The sequence below is a fragment of the Mustela nigripes genome, chromosome 12 (genome assembly GCF_022355385.1).
Source record: "Mustela nigripes isolate SB6536 chromosome 12, MUSNIG.SB6536, whole genome shotgun sequence".
NCBI lineage: Eukaryota > Metazoa > Chordata > Mammalia > Carnivora > Mustelidae > Mustela > Mustela nigripes.
This window is the reverse complement of record NC_081568.1, coordinates 129,212,155-129,229,080: the sequence shown is the minus strand read 5'-3', so window position 1 is coordinate 129,229,080 and position 16,926 is coordinate 129,212,155. Positions and strand designations below refer to the sequence as shown.

Sequence of the window (16,926 nt, the reverse complement as noted above, 5' to 3'; positions counted from 1 at the left end):
AAAGCTAGTGAACGCATCTCAAGTCATAGTGTCTCTTACAGAAAACCAGGTATATGTGCACAAATGTTGGTTAGATGAGTTAAGAAGATAGTTTGGAGGAGAAGTAGTTATTTTCTTAGGAGTTAAGATTTGGGAGATTTGGGAGAGAGGGCATTTTAATGACAGAAAGAAATACAGGGATATTTAAATATTGTGTTAGATATCTATTTTTATGTAACAAATTATGCCAGCACTTGGCAGTTTAAAACCACAGATTTTATTATTTTATATTTTCTTTCTTTCTTTTTTTAAAGATTTTATTTATTTATTTGACAGACAGAGATGACAAGCAGGCAGAGAGGCAGGCAGAGAGAGAGAGGGGAAGCAGGCTCCCTGCTGAGCAGAGAGCCTGATGCAGGGCTCAATCCCAGGACCCTGGGATCATGACCTGAGCCGAAGGGAGAGACTTTAACCCACTGAGCCACCCAGGTGCCCCATTATTTTATATTTTCTGTGGGGTAATAATCCCTTTGAGATTTAGATGAGTCCCATTTCATCCTGGGTTTCTTATGTGGCTGTATTCAAGGTGTTGACTGGAGCTATTCAACTGGGGTTGAGGAATTCCTGTCCAGACTTACTCGTGAAATTGTTGGCAGGCGTCAGGTTCTCATTGCTGTTGGCTAACATCCTTAATTAAGTTACTTGCCATGCCCTGTGGCTTCTCCATAGGGCTAACAGCAGCATGGCAGCTCACTCCTCCCAGAGCAACAGATCCAAGAACACCCAAAAATGGAAGCCACAGTTTTTTTTTTTTTTTTTTAACGTAATCTTAGAAGTAACATCCTAGCAGTTTTGTCATACTCTGTTTATTAGAAGTGATCAGTCATTAAATCCAGTTCACACTCAGGGAGAAGATTATATAAGTGTAAATAAACATTGTGCAGATTGCCTACCACAAACAAAGATCTATTATATATGCATTGGAATATCAGTTTAATATTTTGCCTTTTTATTTTTAATCCATCTTTTCTGAACGGTTTTATCTACCCTTCACACACTTATAAGATTTCCTTTCAGCTGGATAACTAAAACTCATGGAGATCCACCTAGATTTAGTCAGTTATCTGTGGATTATAACAATCTTCTCACTTTCACAAAAGAGCAAACTAATGTTCAAAGAAAGTACAATCCAAAGTCATATATTTTAAACAAGGTGCTTCTTGGTTCCGTGACCATATTCTACATAAGGGGTGGATTAACCCCTTAAAACCACAAAGTTCTTTAACTTTAAACAAATGGTTTACTTTCCCTGACTGAGTCTTTATTTTTTCATCTTATAAAATGAGGAGAATGAGCATAAAAATAACTACAAAAGAGGGATATGCAGCTATAGCTGCAGGAAGAGTGGCGAATCTTTTCCATAAAAATAAAGTAAAACTGGGCAAAATTGCCTACAACTATTTTGGCTTTGGAGATTGATTGAAGGCAGAAAAAAATTGAGAAGCATTTATTCTTAGGAAAATTGCTAGTGCTTATAAGAACATTGATGTCTACAGCATTCTTGCATTCCCCAATTCCTTTGGCAAGAACCAGAGTTTGGGAAACTAGCAGCCTTGTTGCCAGAGGCTAAGTCAACTTGTGGCAACATGTAAAAACCTGTATGTGTCAACTTGAAGTGATGAACTTGATAGGAAATATAATAGTGAAAACCCACATATTTGCAAGTCTTGGGTTTTGGTGCCAATTGGGATGGGTCAGACCTTGGAAGTGAGAAAACTACAAAGGGATAAGCTCTCCGCATATCACTTGTTAACTGTGAAACCCCGCACATGTACAGGGGAGACCTGAAGTGTTTAGCAAAAGACAAGGGCCAAGGCAGACTTGGGAACTGGCTAAGCCTTGAATGTGCTCTTCTCATCCCAGGCACAGATTGAAGAGCAGGTTTGAGATGTATGAGCATACCTTTGCACAGACAACTAGCTGAAAATTAAGCTATGCAAACAGGGTAACCTCCATTGGAAGCCAGAGTAAAAAAGTATGTAAGTATTAAAACCTGAGCAGAGATATCAACACTGCAGGGGACATAGATCCCACAGTTTAAGGCCAGGGAAATTAAAATGTCAAAAAAAATTGGGGGGGGGGGGGGGGCTGGCTGGCTGAGTTGGTGGAGCATATGACTCTTGATCTCAGGGTTGTGAGCCTACTACAGGGCTTGAACTTATCACCCTGAGACCAAGACTGGGCTTGAACTCATGGCTTGAGCTCATGACCCTGAAATCAAGACCTGAACTGAAATCAAGAGTTGGATGCTTAGCCAACTGAGCCACCTGGGTGCCCCTAAAATATCTTTATTTATTTATGTTTTTAAAAGATTTTATTTACTTACTTTAGAGAGAGGAAGAGAGAGAGAGAGAGAGAGAGGAGAGAGCATGAGTGACAGGGAGAGCATGAGTGAGAGGGAGAAGTGAGAGGGACATCCTAAAATGTCTAGTTTTTAACAAAAAGTTATGAGATATGTCAGGAGACAGAAAAATGTGACCTATACTAAGAAAAAAATGTTAATAGAAAATAACTATGGGGACGCCTGGGTGGCTCAGTTGGTTAAGCAGCTGCCTTCGGCTCAGGTCATGATCCCAGTGTCCTGGGATTGAGTCCCACATCGGGCTCCTAGCTTGGCAGGAAGCCTGCTTCTCCCTCTGCCTCTGTCTGCCTGTGCTCGCTTGTGCTGTCTCTCTCTCTCTCTCTGACAAGTAAATAAATAAAATCCTAAAGAAAAAAAAAAAAGTAAAGAAAATAACTATGAGTGGGCTCAGATATTAGATTTAAAGGACAAAACTATAAACATGTTAAAAATGGAAGTATTCAAATTATAGCAAAAAATATGACACTGACTCGACAAATAAATGGTGAATCTCAATATGAAGAAATGGAATCTATAAAAAGAGTATTTCATTTTTTTGGTGTTATTATAAATGGAAATGATTTTTAAATTGCATTTTGAATTATTCACTGTTAATATGTGGAAATATTTGCTTATTAGCTCTAAATTTTTTTGTGTGTTCTTTAGGATTTTTTATATATAAGAAAGATCATGATATTTGTGAATAGAGAACATTCTAATTCTTCCTTTCGTGGATGCCTTTTCTTTCTTTTTCTTGAATAGTTGCCCAGGTTGGAATCTCTAGTATAATGGAGAGAGCAGACATCCTTGTCTTATTCCTCATCTCAGGGGAAGATGTTCTGTCCTTCACCATCAATGTTAGCTATGTGTTTTTAATAGATGTGTTGTCTACCAAGTTAAGGAAGATTCCTTTTATTTCTGGTTTCCTAAGTATTTTTATCAAGAAAGGGTATTGGATTTTGTCGAGTGATTTTTCTGCATCTGTTGAGATGGCATTAAAAAAAAAAAACACACACACACAACCAATTCATAACATCTAAAAGCAGTGAGAGGAAGATAGTGCTGTATATAAATGGAACAATATTTCAAAGGATTCATAGCTTCAGAAATAATGGATTTTAGAGAATATTGAACCAACATTTTTCCAGTGATGAGTGGAAAAAAAACCCCACAAAAAACCTGTATATACACTCAATTCTGTATATACTCAACAGTTGTCTTAGGAAAAAAGGAAAAAAAGAAATAAAAATAATGTGTTATGAACAAAACCTGAGAAAATGTTCATCAACTCATTTCAGCTACAAGAAGTGCTAAAAGATGTGCTTTAGTTTGAAAAGCAATGAAACGGATGGAAACTTGTATATTCCAAAAGGAATGCAAACTGTCAAAAATGCTATTGTATTGCCTTCTTGATCTACTGGAGGAGGGGTGGAATTCATAGGTAATAAAATAAAAATCTGATACCAAAAAACCCCCTTCATTTTATTAATATGGTATGTTTTAAATGGGTTTATTTCTACATTTGGACCACTTTTGCATTCCTGGGGTAAATCCTACTTCACCGTGGTATATAATGCTTTAATATGTACTGGATTCAGTTTGCTGATATTTTGTTGAAGATTTTTGCATCTGTATTCGTAAGGGGGGCATTTGGTCTATAATTTTCTTGTGATGCCTTTGTTTGGCTTTAGTATCCGGGTAAAGCTGACCTCATAGAATGAGTTAGGAAGTGTTACTCATCATCCACGTTAGAAGAATTTAAGGATCAGTCTTAGCTCTTCAAATGTATCACTAATTATTTCCTCTGTTCCTTAGCTTTCTTTGTTGGAAGTTTTTTTTTTTTTTTTTTTTTTTAGATTTTATTTATTTATTTGTCAGAGAGAGAGGAGCGACAGTGAACACAGGCAGACAGAGTGGCAGGTAGAGGCAGAGGGAGAAGCAGGCTCCCTGCCAAGCAAGGAGCCGGATGTGGGACTCGATCCCAGGACGCTGGGATCATGACCTGAGCTGAAGGCAGCTGCTTAACCAACTGAGCCACCCAGGCGTCCCTGTTGGAAGTTTTTTGATTACTGGTTTAATCTTTCTACTTCTTATAGTTCTATTCAGATTTTCTATTTCTTCTTGAGTCAGTTCTTTGGTACTTTGTATGCCTTCTAGGAATTTGTCCATTTCATCTAGGTTATTTAGTTGGCATAGTATTATATAATTCTATTTCTGTAAATTTGGCAATAATATCTCTATTTTCATTCATAATTTTAGTAACTTGAGTGTTCTCTCTTTTTAGTCTGGTAAAGGTTTTTCAGTTTTGTTGATCTTTTCAAGGATTTAACTTCTGTTTTCATTGTTTCTATTATCTTTTTAGTCCATATTTTTTATTTGCTCTGATTTTTAATTTCTTCTTTCTGCTTGGCCTGTATTTAGTTTCCTCTTTGTAGTTCTGTAAGTTGGGAGGTTAGGTTATTAGTTTGAGATTTTTGTTCTTTTTAATACAGTTATTTACAACTGTATTCCATAAATTTTGGGATGTTGTATTTTTGTTTTCATTTATCTTAAAATGTTTTTTGTTTTTCCCTCTGATTTCTTCTTACTTATTGGTTGTTTTCAAGTGTGTTCTTTAATTTCCAGACATTTCCAGATTTCCTTTTGTTACTGATTTCTGATTTCATACTATTGTGGTTCAGAGAAGATACTTGCTATGATTTCAGTCTTTTAAAATTTATTGAGACTTGATTTGTGACTGACAGTTTATCCATGTTCACTTGAGAAGAATGTATATTCTGTTGTTGGATGGAGTGTTGTATAAAAATATCTGTTGGCCTACTTGGTTTAAGTGTTCAGATTTTCATTTTCCTCATTTATCTTCTGTCTGGTTGTTTTATCCATTATTGAAATGTTGTGTTGAAGTCTCTAAGTATTGTAGAGCTGTTTATTTTTCCCTTCAGTTCTGTCAGGTTTTGAATCACCTATTTTGGACTTCTTTTGTTACACATACATATGTAATTATTATATCTTTTTTAGTGGATTTATCCTTTTATCATTCTGTAATTTTCTGTCTCATAACAATTTTTGTTTTTAAGTGTATTTTGCCTGACAAAAGTGTGGACACTACAGTTCTTTTCTGGTTACTATTTGGATAGAATACATTCTTCCATTCTTTTACTTTTAACACATGTGTGTCCTTAGATCTAAAGTGAGTCTTTTATAGACACTATGTAATTTGATCATCTTTTTCTTTTTTTAAAGATTTTGTTTATTTATTTGACAGAGATCACAAGTAGGCAGAGAGGCAGGCAGAGAGAGAGGGGGAAGCAGGCTCCCTGCTGAGCAGAGAGCCCAATGAGGGGCTCTTTAATCCCAGGACCCTGGGATCATGACCTGAGCTGAAGGCAGAGGCTTTAACCCACTGAGCCACTCAGGTGACCCTGACCATCTTCTTGTTTCATTACTTTATTCTCTATTTCTAAGTTGGAGAGTTTGATGTTTTTATATTTGATGTAATTATGATAAGGAAAGACTTTCGCCATTTTCTTATTTTTCTTTGTCTTATACTTTTTGTTTAACAATTTCTCCATTGCTCCATTTGTATTAGACATTTTTAGTGTACTATTTTGATTACCTTCTTTTCTAGTGTATGTATGTGTGTATGAATATATACATAAATACACATTTTATATATATTTTTAGTTACTTTCTTAATATTTGTTGTGGGGTTATAATTAACACCATAATTTACAACATTCTAGTTTGAATTAATACTGTTCTGTTTATCTTGAGCGTACTGATGGTAGTACCCCCTGTCAGAAATGCCTGTAGTGTTTGTCTAGGCACACATTACTTATGGCATGTTAAACAGACATTTCTGCTACCAGAGCCCCTATTAATAGCTGGGCCAGGTCTTCTGGTTCTTATTATAACATATGTTACACACCAGGCATTATCTAGGCACGTTGAGGGTGGAGAGAAAGAGTAGTCTTGGGGCTCTGCCCTTTTTAGAGTTCAAGGGTGGAATGTCCAGGGTTTTGCAGGTTTACTCTCTGTTGGCTAATTTAAAGCAGAAAAGCAGGAATTAGGTCATGAGAAGGGAGAAACAGGGTTACTCAAGCAGTCAGTTATCTAAGTTACCTGGAGTTTTCTGAAAGTCGTTAATGGGTGGTAAGAACCTAGTTCCTTTTGTTGTTTTTTTAGTAGTTATGTCATACAGTTGGCAATATGTTTACTCAGGATAAGTGTTTTTTTTTTGAAATGGATGTCATGGCAATTAAAAGCTTAATATTAGACATACTAAAGTGAAAATTATTGTCAGACACTTAAACTACGAATACCAATATAGTTTCATGGTATATAAAAACTTTGTTCTTATATTTATGTTGTTATTGTTACAACTTACACTTTTATGTGGGCTTTGTGCCCATTCATAGAGATTTATAATTATTATTTTATATAGTTGCCTTTTCAGTCATGTAGAAAATAAAAGGGGTGCTAGGGGCCATACTCCCTCAGTTTTTGTTTATCTAGATATATTCTAACTTCTCCATCATTTTTGGAGAATAGTTTTGCTATATATAGAGTACTTTCTTTGAGCACTATATGTTATCTCATTGCCTTTTGGCTTACATAGTTTCTGATGTGAAATAAGTTGTTCACCTTATTGAGACTCCTTTGTACATAATGAATTACTTTTCTCTTGCTACTTCCAGGGTTCTCTTTGTCTTCTGACAATTTGATTATAATATGTCTGGGTATAGAGTCTTTGAGTTAATTTTATTGGTGTTCACTGAGTTTATGAATGTCTAGATCCATGGCTTTCATTAGGTTTGTCAGGACTCAGCATTGTTTTATTTATTTATTTGTTTGTTTGTTTATTTAAATTTTTTTGGTTTTATTTATTTTTAAACATTTTTTAAAGATTTTATTTATTTGAGAGAGAGAGCAAGAGCCCACACAAATGGCAGAGGTGGAAGCAGAGGAAGAGGGAGAAGCAGACTCCCCACTGAGAAGGGATCTGGACATGTGGCTCAATCCCAGGACTCTGATAGGATCATGACCTGAGCTGAAGGCAGATGCTTAATTGACTAATCCACCCAGGTGCCCCAGCATTGTTACATTTAGACTGAAATTTCTCTTCCTTGGCCTGTAATTACAGTTTTGGCTCAGTTTTAAAAGACTTTGCTGTACTACTTTGGTTTTCTTCTGTACACATACAGCTTTGTGGTTAACTTGGGATTTTTGTCACTTTATACACAGAGTTAAGAGTTTAAGGGTCTTCTTTTCTCATCCTTCCTTTACACTCTTTAACTTAGAGGCCTCTTTTCTTGGTTCTCTGACTGGAAAGATAGAGTTTCTTTCAGAGTTAGAGCTGCCTCTGCTGCTATCAGTTTTGTATAACTGGAGCTACATTTATTTTAATTTTTAAAAATTTATTTGCTTTACAGGGGGAGGGGCTAAGGGAAAGGGAGAGAGAGAATCCTAAGGAGACTCCCTGCCCAGTATGTAGTGTGATGTGGGCTTGATTCCATGACCCCAAGATCATGACCTGAGCTGAAACCAAGAGTCAGATGCTTAACTAGCTGAGCCACCTAGGTGCCCCCGGGGCTACTTTTATGGTGGAATGTTAACAAAAAGGTAGTGAGGATTCCTTGCACACTCTTTGGTCCACAGAGTTCTCTTTGCTGGTTCTACTGGCTGGAAAGATGGTTTCACTTTCAGGGTTTTAGGTGCCTACATAGCTGCCACATTGCAGCTCTGTGACTGAGGCTGTATTTGGGACTTGGCCAGCAGAGAGAAAAAGAGAAAAGGGAAAGAAGAGAAAACCCAAAACAAGGATTTTTCTCATAATCTCTGGATCACATTCTGTCCAGAAAAATGGCTTTCTCTCTGTATTTTATTGTGCCTAACATACACTTTTGCATAGGGGTCATCCTGTTCCATGATGGGAGGTAAAAGGAAAAAAAAACCTCAGGAAACTCATTACTTTTATTAGTCATTCTGTAAGTTTTGGCTCACCTCCCTGGTCCATCTGTTATTAACCTTTTAGAGTCCTGAGTTAATTGCTTTTTGTGTTGTTATGAGTGGGTGTGAGAGGCTTTAGTGGGCTTAACTCCATCTTTCCTTGTGATTCTTAAATATATTTTTTATTTCTCACTAGACCGTTGGAAGAGGAATGATAGTTGTGAAGAGGAAGTAGTTATTTTCCCCAGGTTAAAGATTTAAGCATAGTAGAGTTTTAAGCTTAGATGTCTACAACTTTTGTTTCCTGGAGGTTTCCATTTCAGATCATAGTTGTGATAGGAATCATTTATATACTGCTTAACTCTGTTCCAGACCTTTCCCCCCAAACTTTATTTATACTTGTTTGGTCCTTGCAGTAACTCTTTCAGGTCAATACTATATTATCCCCATTTTAAAGATCAGGAAGTTGGGGTGTCTGGGTGACTGAATTGGTTAAGCATCTGATTTTGGCTCAGGTCATGATCTCAGCATCCTGGGATTGAGCCCCGGTGTCTGGCCGCCTGCTTAGTGGGGAGTCTGCTTCTCCCTCTCTTTTTGCCCCTCTGCCACTCGTGCTTGCTTGTTCTGTCTCTCTCAAATAAATAAAATCTTCAAAAAGTAAAGATAAGGAGATTGAGGTACAGAGAGATTAGGTAATTTGCATGAGGTTACATAGATAATAAATGGTGGAGCCATGATTTAAATCTAGCATAAGACAGTTTAGTGTTAGAGCAAATGTTCTTACTAAAATTTTCACTTAATATTATGGAAACTTTCATATACAGACCAAAGTAGAAAATATTATAATGGACATGGCCCCTGCCATGTATCATTCAACCAGTTTTAATAGTTTTCAATATTATTTCTTTCTTGTTTCTTTCACCAACTTTGTTTTTGATAAAGTATCTGAAAGCAAATTCTAGATAGCTTTTAGTTACAAACTCTTAAGTATATAACTAAAATGCATTATTTACTAAAATGCATTATAGCTTTTAAAACATAATATAACTACAGTATGGATATAGCCACTATATAATCAATACCTAAAAAGTGAAGATTAATTTTCTTTAAATCATCTAGTATCTATTTTGTGTTGAGTTTTATCTGATTGTCTCAGAACAATCTTCTCATAGTCAGTTCAGTTAAGGATTTCAGTATGGTCCACACATTGTATTTGTTGGTACATATCTTAACTATAAAGATTCTATATTGGTCCTAATCCATCTTTTTGTGATTTTAACTTTTTAAATCTCTTTTAAAAATAAGCCTTTTAGGGGCGCCTGGGTGGCTCAGTGAGTTAAGCCGCTGCCTTCGGCTCAGGTCATGATCTCAGGGTCCTGGGATCGAGTCCCACATCGGGCTCTCTGCTTAGCGGGGAGCCTGCTTCCTCCTCTCTCTCTCTGCCTGCCTCTCTGCCTACTTGTGATCTCTGTCTGTCAAATAAAATAAATAAAATCTTAAAAAAAAAATAAGCCTTTTATTTTAGAATAATCTTAGAAAAGTTGCAAAGATAGTATAGTTTCCTGTATATTCCTTAACTGTTTTCAATTTTCCCTAATTTAATTATCTTACTTTACCGTGGTACATTGACCAAAACTGTAAAATCAGTATCAGTATAGTCCTCCTATTGATGTTTTTCCAATTCAGGATTGCATTAGTTGTCATTTCTCCTTATTCTCCCCTGATCTATGATAATTTTCTCCATCTTTCCTTGTTTTTCTGATCTTGAATTTTTTTGAGAAGTTCTTATCAGGTATTTTTTAGGCTGTTCCATAGTTAGAATATATGATATTTTTCTCAGGTTTTGATTGGGGTCATGAATTTCTGGAAAAAAATATGATGGAGGTAAAAGGTCTTATGATTTATTTTCATCATTCTTTAAAAAAATTATATGAAAATTCACCAGGTTCCAAGGTCAAAACTGTAAAACTACATCCCTTTAAAATAGTCTCACTTTCATCCTTCCCTTACTAATCTTTTCTCCTTTTCCCTAAAAGTAAGCATTTTTATTAGTTTTTGGCTTCTCCAGCCCATCCTTTTTTTTTCTTCTTCTAAATATTGGCAAACTTTCTCTTTGTGTTGTTCCCTCTGCTTCCCCATTCCCTCCTTTTACATGAAAGGTGATATTAGCACATATTCTTAGCTTTCATACTGTACTTCCTCTTTAGGCTACTCCTTAACAATGACTTTTCTAATAATGGCCCTTATATTCAAGATGGTTTTCTGTTTCAAAAGTTAATTTTTTCTAACTAATAAGAATCTTTTCCTGTGCCTTTAAAGTGATTAGTACATATTATGCGGTTCCTTTTTATTTACAGATATTTTCCAATTTATCCCTGGATGAGCGTTGCCTTTCTGCCTCATTGGTTTGCAAGTACTGGCGTGACCTTTGTTTAGATTTCCAGTTTTGGAAGCAGCTGGATCTTAGTAGTCGTCAACAGGTATGGAATCTAATTCTAAGAAACTCACTTTGACCTCCTCAAAAAATGTCTTTATTCCTCTTCAGAAATAACTTAATTCATGTTGTAGTTTTCAAGATAGTTCAATTTACTGTAATTTATAAGTACATGTTTAGTAATTTTTTTGTGTGCGAATCATGTTAAAGCTAGGTTTTGTGGTGAAGATATTTTTTAATGTGGATTGGTAATTTTGGGTTGCTTCTTAATCTTCCTCTATATCTTCTCCCTTTTTTCTTTACTTTCAAAGAAAGTTATTAAACTTTTCACCTTTTTTGGGGGAGGGGTTATAATCATGAATATTAGCTTAACAGTAGAAAATGATGGCAGATGTTTATATAGTACTGCTGATTATGCCATGTACTATTCTATGGGCTTTACACATACTAAAGGATTTTATCCTTCTAACATTGTTATGAGTTAATACTATTATTATTCCTTTTAACATATTATTATTACACTATTAATAGTATTCTTATACTATTGTTATAGGTGAATAGTATAATTTTTTTTTCAAGATTTTATTTATTTGACAGAGAGATCACAAGTAGACAGGCAGGCAGAGAGAGAGGGGGGAAGCAGGCTCCCTGCTGAGCAGAGAGCCCGACGTGGGGCTTGATCCCAGGACCCTGGGATCATGACCTGAGCCGAAGGCAGAGGCTTACCGTACTGAGCTACCCAAGTGCCCCTAGTATAAATATTCTTATACAGTTTTTATAGTTGAAGATTTAGAAGCAGAATGGACTAATGTATCTTGTTTTAATTTTCCAGTCTTCTTTATTGCCTGGCTGCCTAGTGTGTGTCTATATGGTGGCATAAATTAGGAAAAAAGATAGAATTAGTAGTGTTTAGGTGGCGCCTGGGTGGCTCAGTGGGTTAAGCCGCTGCCTTCGGCTCAGGTCATGATCTCAGAGTCCTGGGATCGAGCCCCGAATCGGGCTCTCTGCTCAGCAGGGAGCCTGCTTCCTCCTCTCTCTCTGCCTGCCTCTCTGCCTGCTTGTGATCTCTCTCTGTCAAATAAATAAATAAAATCTTTGAAAAAAAAAAGAATTAGTAGTGTTTATTTCATATAATTTGTTGTACTTGTTGGATTCTTCTTTTAGACTTGGTTGTTAGTATTTTGTATTAGGAATACATAAAAGTATCCAAAAAGAATACGATTTTATTGGAGTGCTGAACCTGCTCCAAATCCTTCCATGATATTTTTAGGTAGTGGTGTGCTGATACATGTTGAATAACTAGCTTTCAAAACAAACAAATAGAAAGCTGTGTATTATAGTATTTGCTGGTTTTTGTGGTACAGATGCTCCCACCATGGCCTATTTCAGGCTACCAATGTGGTATCACTGAATGCAATGATGTCACTGATTTGGAAATAGGTACATGTTACAGGCTCTTGTAAGTTCGTACAAGCCAAATTCATCATACCACTGGTAGTTTGTGTGTGTGTGTGTGTGTGTGTATATAACTCATTCACTTTAAACAAAATAAGCAAATTCCTGAGTATGTAAGTTCCTATTTATTTTTCTGCCTCATTGGTTAGAGGTTGAAATAATTACAGAATTAGTTATTTCCATGCTTGGGTCCGTGAAATTTGTGTCTACGAAAATGGTGAGTATTTAGCTAATTGTGGCAGGAAGAGTGGAAAGAAGTAATGTGAAATAATACATTGGCTCTTTACTTCATTAGTCTTGGATATCTGAGCTATTTGTTATAAACTCAGACCAAGAATAGCGTTTCACCCCTACTGGTAGTTAGGTCTGGAGATGAAAAACAATAAAAATAGAAGGTGAGGTATGCCAGAGTTTTAGCTTTGAAGGTAACTGTCTACATTTTTTTTTGCTTTTCCCAAGTATAAAGGTAGTTGCAAACTTGGCTCTTACTTAGTATTCCTGAACACTCCAGTTCTTTCTTCTGTTCTAAATTTCATCATGTGCATTTTCTTTCATCATTATTTGTCTTCAAGGAACTTGAATAATACTAACTTTGTTTTCTTTTAAATTTTTATTTATTTTTTGTTGAAGTTTACCTGATGTACAATGTTAACGTTAGTGTCAGGTGTCAGGTATATAATATAGTGCTTTGACAATTCTGGATGTTGTGCTGCACTCATCACTATACAGTGATTGCCATACCATTGACTGTATTCCCTATGCTGTACCTTTCATCCCTGTGATTTATTCATTCCGTGATTGGGTAGGGAATATGTAGAGGTTGATTTTTTAAAAATTATGTTTGAAATTCAGATGACCATGTGAGTTTTTAACCACATGAAATTTAATGTTACTTGTATTTAGTTTGGAGTTTTCTGATAAGAGCTATTTGATATGGACATTTTTATGTAATCTTTGGTGTGCTGAAAAACAAAATGTTGTGTTTTCTTATCTATGAATTAGTATATATGTGTTAGTATTCTGAAGTAAGTAGTAAAATTAAAATTTATATTTTGTGGCAGGTATCTCCTAATTGATTAGGTATAATAAATTATAATTCATAAGAGCATGATGACTGATATACACTATATGCTGGGCTAAAAATAGACAAAACATTTAAAATCTCAATACAGTTTCGTTTATGGGGAGTTTTTGGTGAGTTTGAAAGTTAAAGTAACTTTCCTAGTAAGGACAGATCTTTAAGATTTTAAGGAAAACTAACACATATATTCTTGCTTGGTGTTTTCGACAGCACTTCCAACACCAAATGTGTGGAGTTTTTCATTCTAACAAAATCTCTGACAATAGCTGGGTGTCCAAGAATTTAGTTCAATTTTGAAAGTAACTCCTGGGGTTAGTGCAAAGCTTCACAGGTTATTGGCTTAGTCCCATAAGACTGTCTCCACTTCGCAGGCCTGTCTCAAGTCCCAGGAGCCCCTGATACTTCTCACTGACTAGCTGTTAATTCAGGAGTTCCCTTGACCATTTTCTCAGGTTTGGTAATTTGCTAGACTGAGTTGCAGAACTCAGGAAAATACTTATATTTACTGGTTTATTGTAAAGGATACAACTCAGGACTGGCCAGGTGGAAAAGATACATAGGACAACATAAGTTGTGGAGCGGGAGAGGGAGAGAAGATGTGGTGCTTCCATTTGGTCTGTGGGCATGTCACCCTCCCAGTACTTTAAGGTGTTTACTAACCCAGAAGCTCTTCAAATCTCAATGTTCAAGTGTTTTTATAACCCAATCTCTAGCTCACCTACCCTCCTAGGAAGTCAGGATTTAGAGCCGAAAGTTACCACCCTCTAATCACATGGTGTTTGGTCTTTCTGGTGACCAGACCCCAACATGAAGCTTTTGGGGAGCCTCAACTTAAGTCATTTCATTAGTACAAACTCCTGTGTGGTCAAAAGGGGCTTGTTACGAATAAGAAAAGAGACTCCTCTTAATCAGGAAACTCCCAAGAGTTTTAGGAGCTCTGTTCCAGGAACTGGGAAAAAGACCAAGTATGTATTTTGTATTATACCACAGTTCTTGTTATGCTTTAATATTAAATCAGGTTTTCTTTTGATTATGCTATTGTATTATTTATTAGGGAAAATTTAATAAAAGAATAGAAAGTAAGTTTTTTGTAGCAAAATTTTAAATTTATTGCTTTTTTTCTCTCATAGGTCACTGATGAATTATTGGAAAAAATTGCATCAAGAAGTCAGAATATAATTGAAATCAACATTTCTGATTGTCGCAGTATGTCTGATACTGGCGTATGTGTTCTAGCATTTAAGTGTCCTGGACTTCTTAGGTATACAGCCTACAGGTGTAAACAGCTTTCTGACACTTCTATTATTGCGGTTGCCTCTCACTGTCCTTTACTTCAGAAAGTTCATGTAGGCAACCAGGACAAACTTACTGATGAAGGACTCAAACAGGTAAATTTTAGCATCTATAAAATGATTTTACTCTGATTAACTAAAAATGTTTGCTTTAAAAGATTATTATGTTAAAAATAATGTGCAGAGACTAGAATAAGCCATCTTTTTTTTTGTACCCATAAATGTTTATTTTAGTGAACTAGAATGTCATGGTTATAACTGATAAGTTAACTTTGTTGTGTTTTGTAGTGAGTGCTTGAACTTCTGTGACAAGCCATTTATTTATTCTTTTGTTACTTAAATCTTATACCAAATTTTGCTTTAGGTACTAGTAGTGTGCAGTTCGGGTCAGCATGACATTTTAAAAATTAACTTTTAATTCCTCCTTTATGTTACTAGATGATTCGCTTATGTGCTTTAAAATATATGTTTTAAGGCATAAATGAAGTCCAAATTAAAGAGTATAAAATGAAGTAAAGGGTGGTGATTACCTATATTTAGACCAATAATTGTATTAAAAATACTGTTACTTGTGTTTTTTCTTTGATGCACTTCTTTTGGAAATGGCATTTAAGATTTCTTGTCTCAGAGTGGATTATTTATTCAGTGAATATTGAATGGATTCCATGTGCCAGGCCCTGAATTTATGAATATTTAGTAATGTTCCCACTATTGTAGTAGACACTTACTGTATTTTAGCATTTAACCCCTGAAATAACTTTGTGAAATAGTTTGTATTAAACTCATTTTGTGAAGGAAGAAATTAAGGCTTAGAGAGATTTAATTAACTTACCTAATGTTTAGCAAATGATGGAGTTGGGATTTAAAACCTGGGTTCTTCAAAATCTCTTCCATTTTTCCAGTATTCCACTCCACTAGACTAAAGATCTCCTTTGAAAGACCTTGAATAAAGGGACCTGAGGGCAGAGGCCATGCACATTTGCCATTCTACCTACCGTTCCTTTGGCAGACATTTTTGGAAGAAAGAATTAATAATTTCATTCAAGAACTTTGTCAGGATTAATGTTTAAATTCAGAATTGGGGTGCTTTTTTGACTTTTCCCAATAAAAGCTGAGTATCAGTAAAGGCCTAGATTTAAATCTGATCCGAGATGACCTTAGAAATAAATTGAAAAGCCCTTAATTTAAACACTACATATGAATTAACTGAAAGCTTGGTATTAGATGAAATTTGAGAATATTCTGTCCTAAATAGTACTGGGTGTGTCAGTCTAATTTATATATTAGAATGCTAAAATATATATGGAAGTCTGCTTTGTCTGCAGAGGGAAATTGGGCAATAGCAGTGTTACTTGGTTTAATATTTGTCCTGATCCATTTCTGTTATATATAGGATTACTCACTAGCAGCGTGGAGTTGTTTTTTTTTTTTTTTTTTAAGATTTTATTTATTTATTTGAAAGAAAGAGCATGTACATGAGCAGTGGGGAGGGGCGAGGGAGAGGGAGAAGCACATTCCCCACTGAGCAGGGAGCTCAACGCAGGGCTTGATCCGAGAACCCTGAGATAATGACCTGAGCCGAAGGCAGACATTGAACCGACTGAGCCACCCAAGTGCCCTGCAATATTGAGTTCTTAAATGTATTAGTACAAAATAATCTTTAATGGGGAAATTATAAATTTTACTGAATGGTATGACTTTTTTGTGATATAAATGTCCCAGCAAATTATGCTTCCCAATGAAACATTTTTAAAGGTGTGTGTATTTATGAAGAAATGGACTAAATTTGTTGTATATTTAAATATGATATAATATGAATAGGTACCAGTTGAGCAGACCGTTAAGGATATTCCTATGAGAATAAGATCCATAGTTATGGTTGAAATAGAGGGAAAATAAAAAGTCCTTTAAGGAGCTAGACTTAAATATGCCAGTCAAGGATCATGAATTTATCTATCTTTACAACTTTGAAATTAGTTATGTTAAATCTTCTCTACAACTAATTTATGATAAATTACATGTTTAATTCAGATTTTTATAGTTTCTGATTTATAGTTATATGTGAGGTAATAATCCTGATAAAAGTATTAAAAAAATCTAAATCTTTTTCATCCATAAGTAACTTTCTTAAGTAATTAAATTACATTAAGGAACTATAAAGGAACCTCATTTCAGTATACTTTGTTGTGTATACTTTGCTATATATAATACTTTCCTATGCTCAGTGTACTGTAGCAGGGTGTGTCTTATTTTAGCTTCTTTTTTTCTGATGGAATAGTGTTGTGTTATAGTAGAAAGAGAATGGCTTTCATATATACATAAAGTAGAATGAAAG

The 16,926-nt window shown here is 35.4% G+C and overlaps 1 protein-coding gene across 3 annotated transcripts in view; it reads left to right on the top strand.

Moving 5' to 3' along the window:
- The window catches only part of FBXL17 (F-box and leucine rich repeat protein 17), a 504,101-nt gene that overhangs the window by 9,690 nt on the left and 477,485 nt on the right, over nt 1-16,926 (top strand). For all 3 annotated transcript variants that reach the window (XM_059418335.1, XM_059418334.1, XM_059418336.1), the window contains exons 2-3: nt 10,687-10,809; nt 14,430-14,687. In XM_059418335.1, the coding sequence (XP_059274318.1) occupies nt 10,687-10,809; nt 14,430-14,687 (381 nt within the window). The remainder of the gene's footprint in view (nt 1-10,686; nt 10,810-14,429; nt 14,688-16,926) is intronic.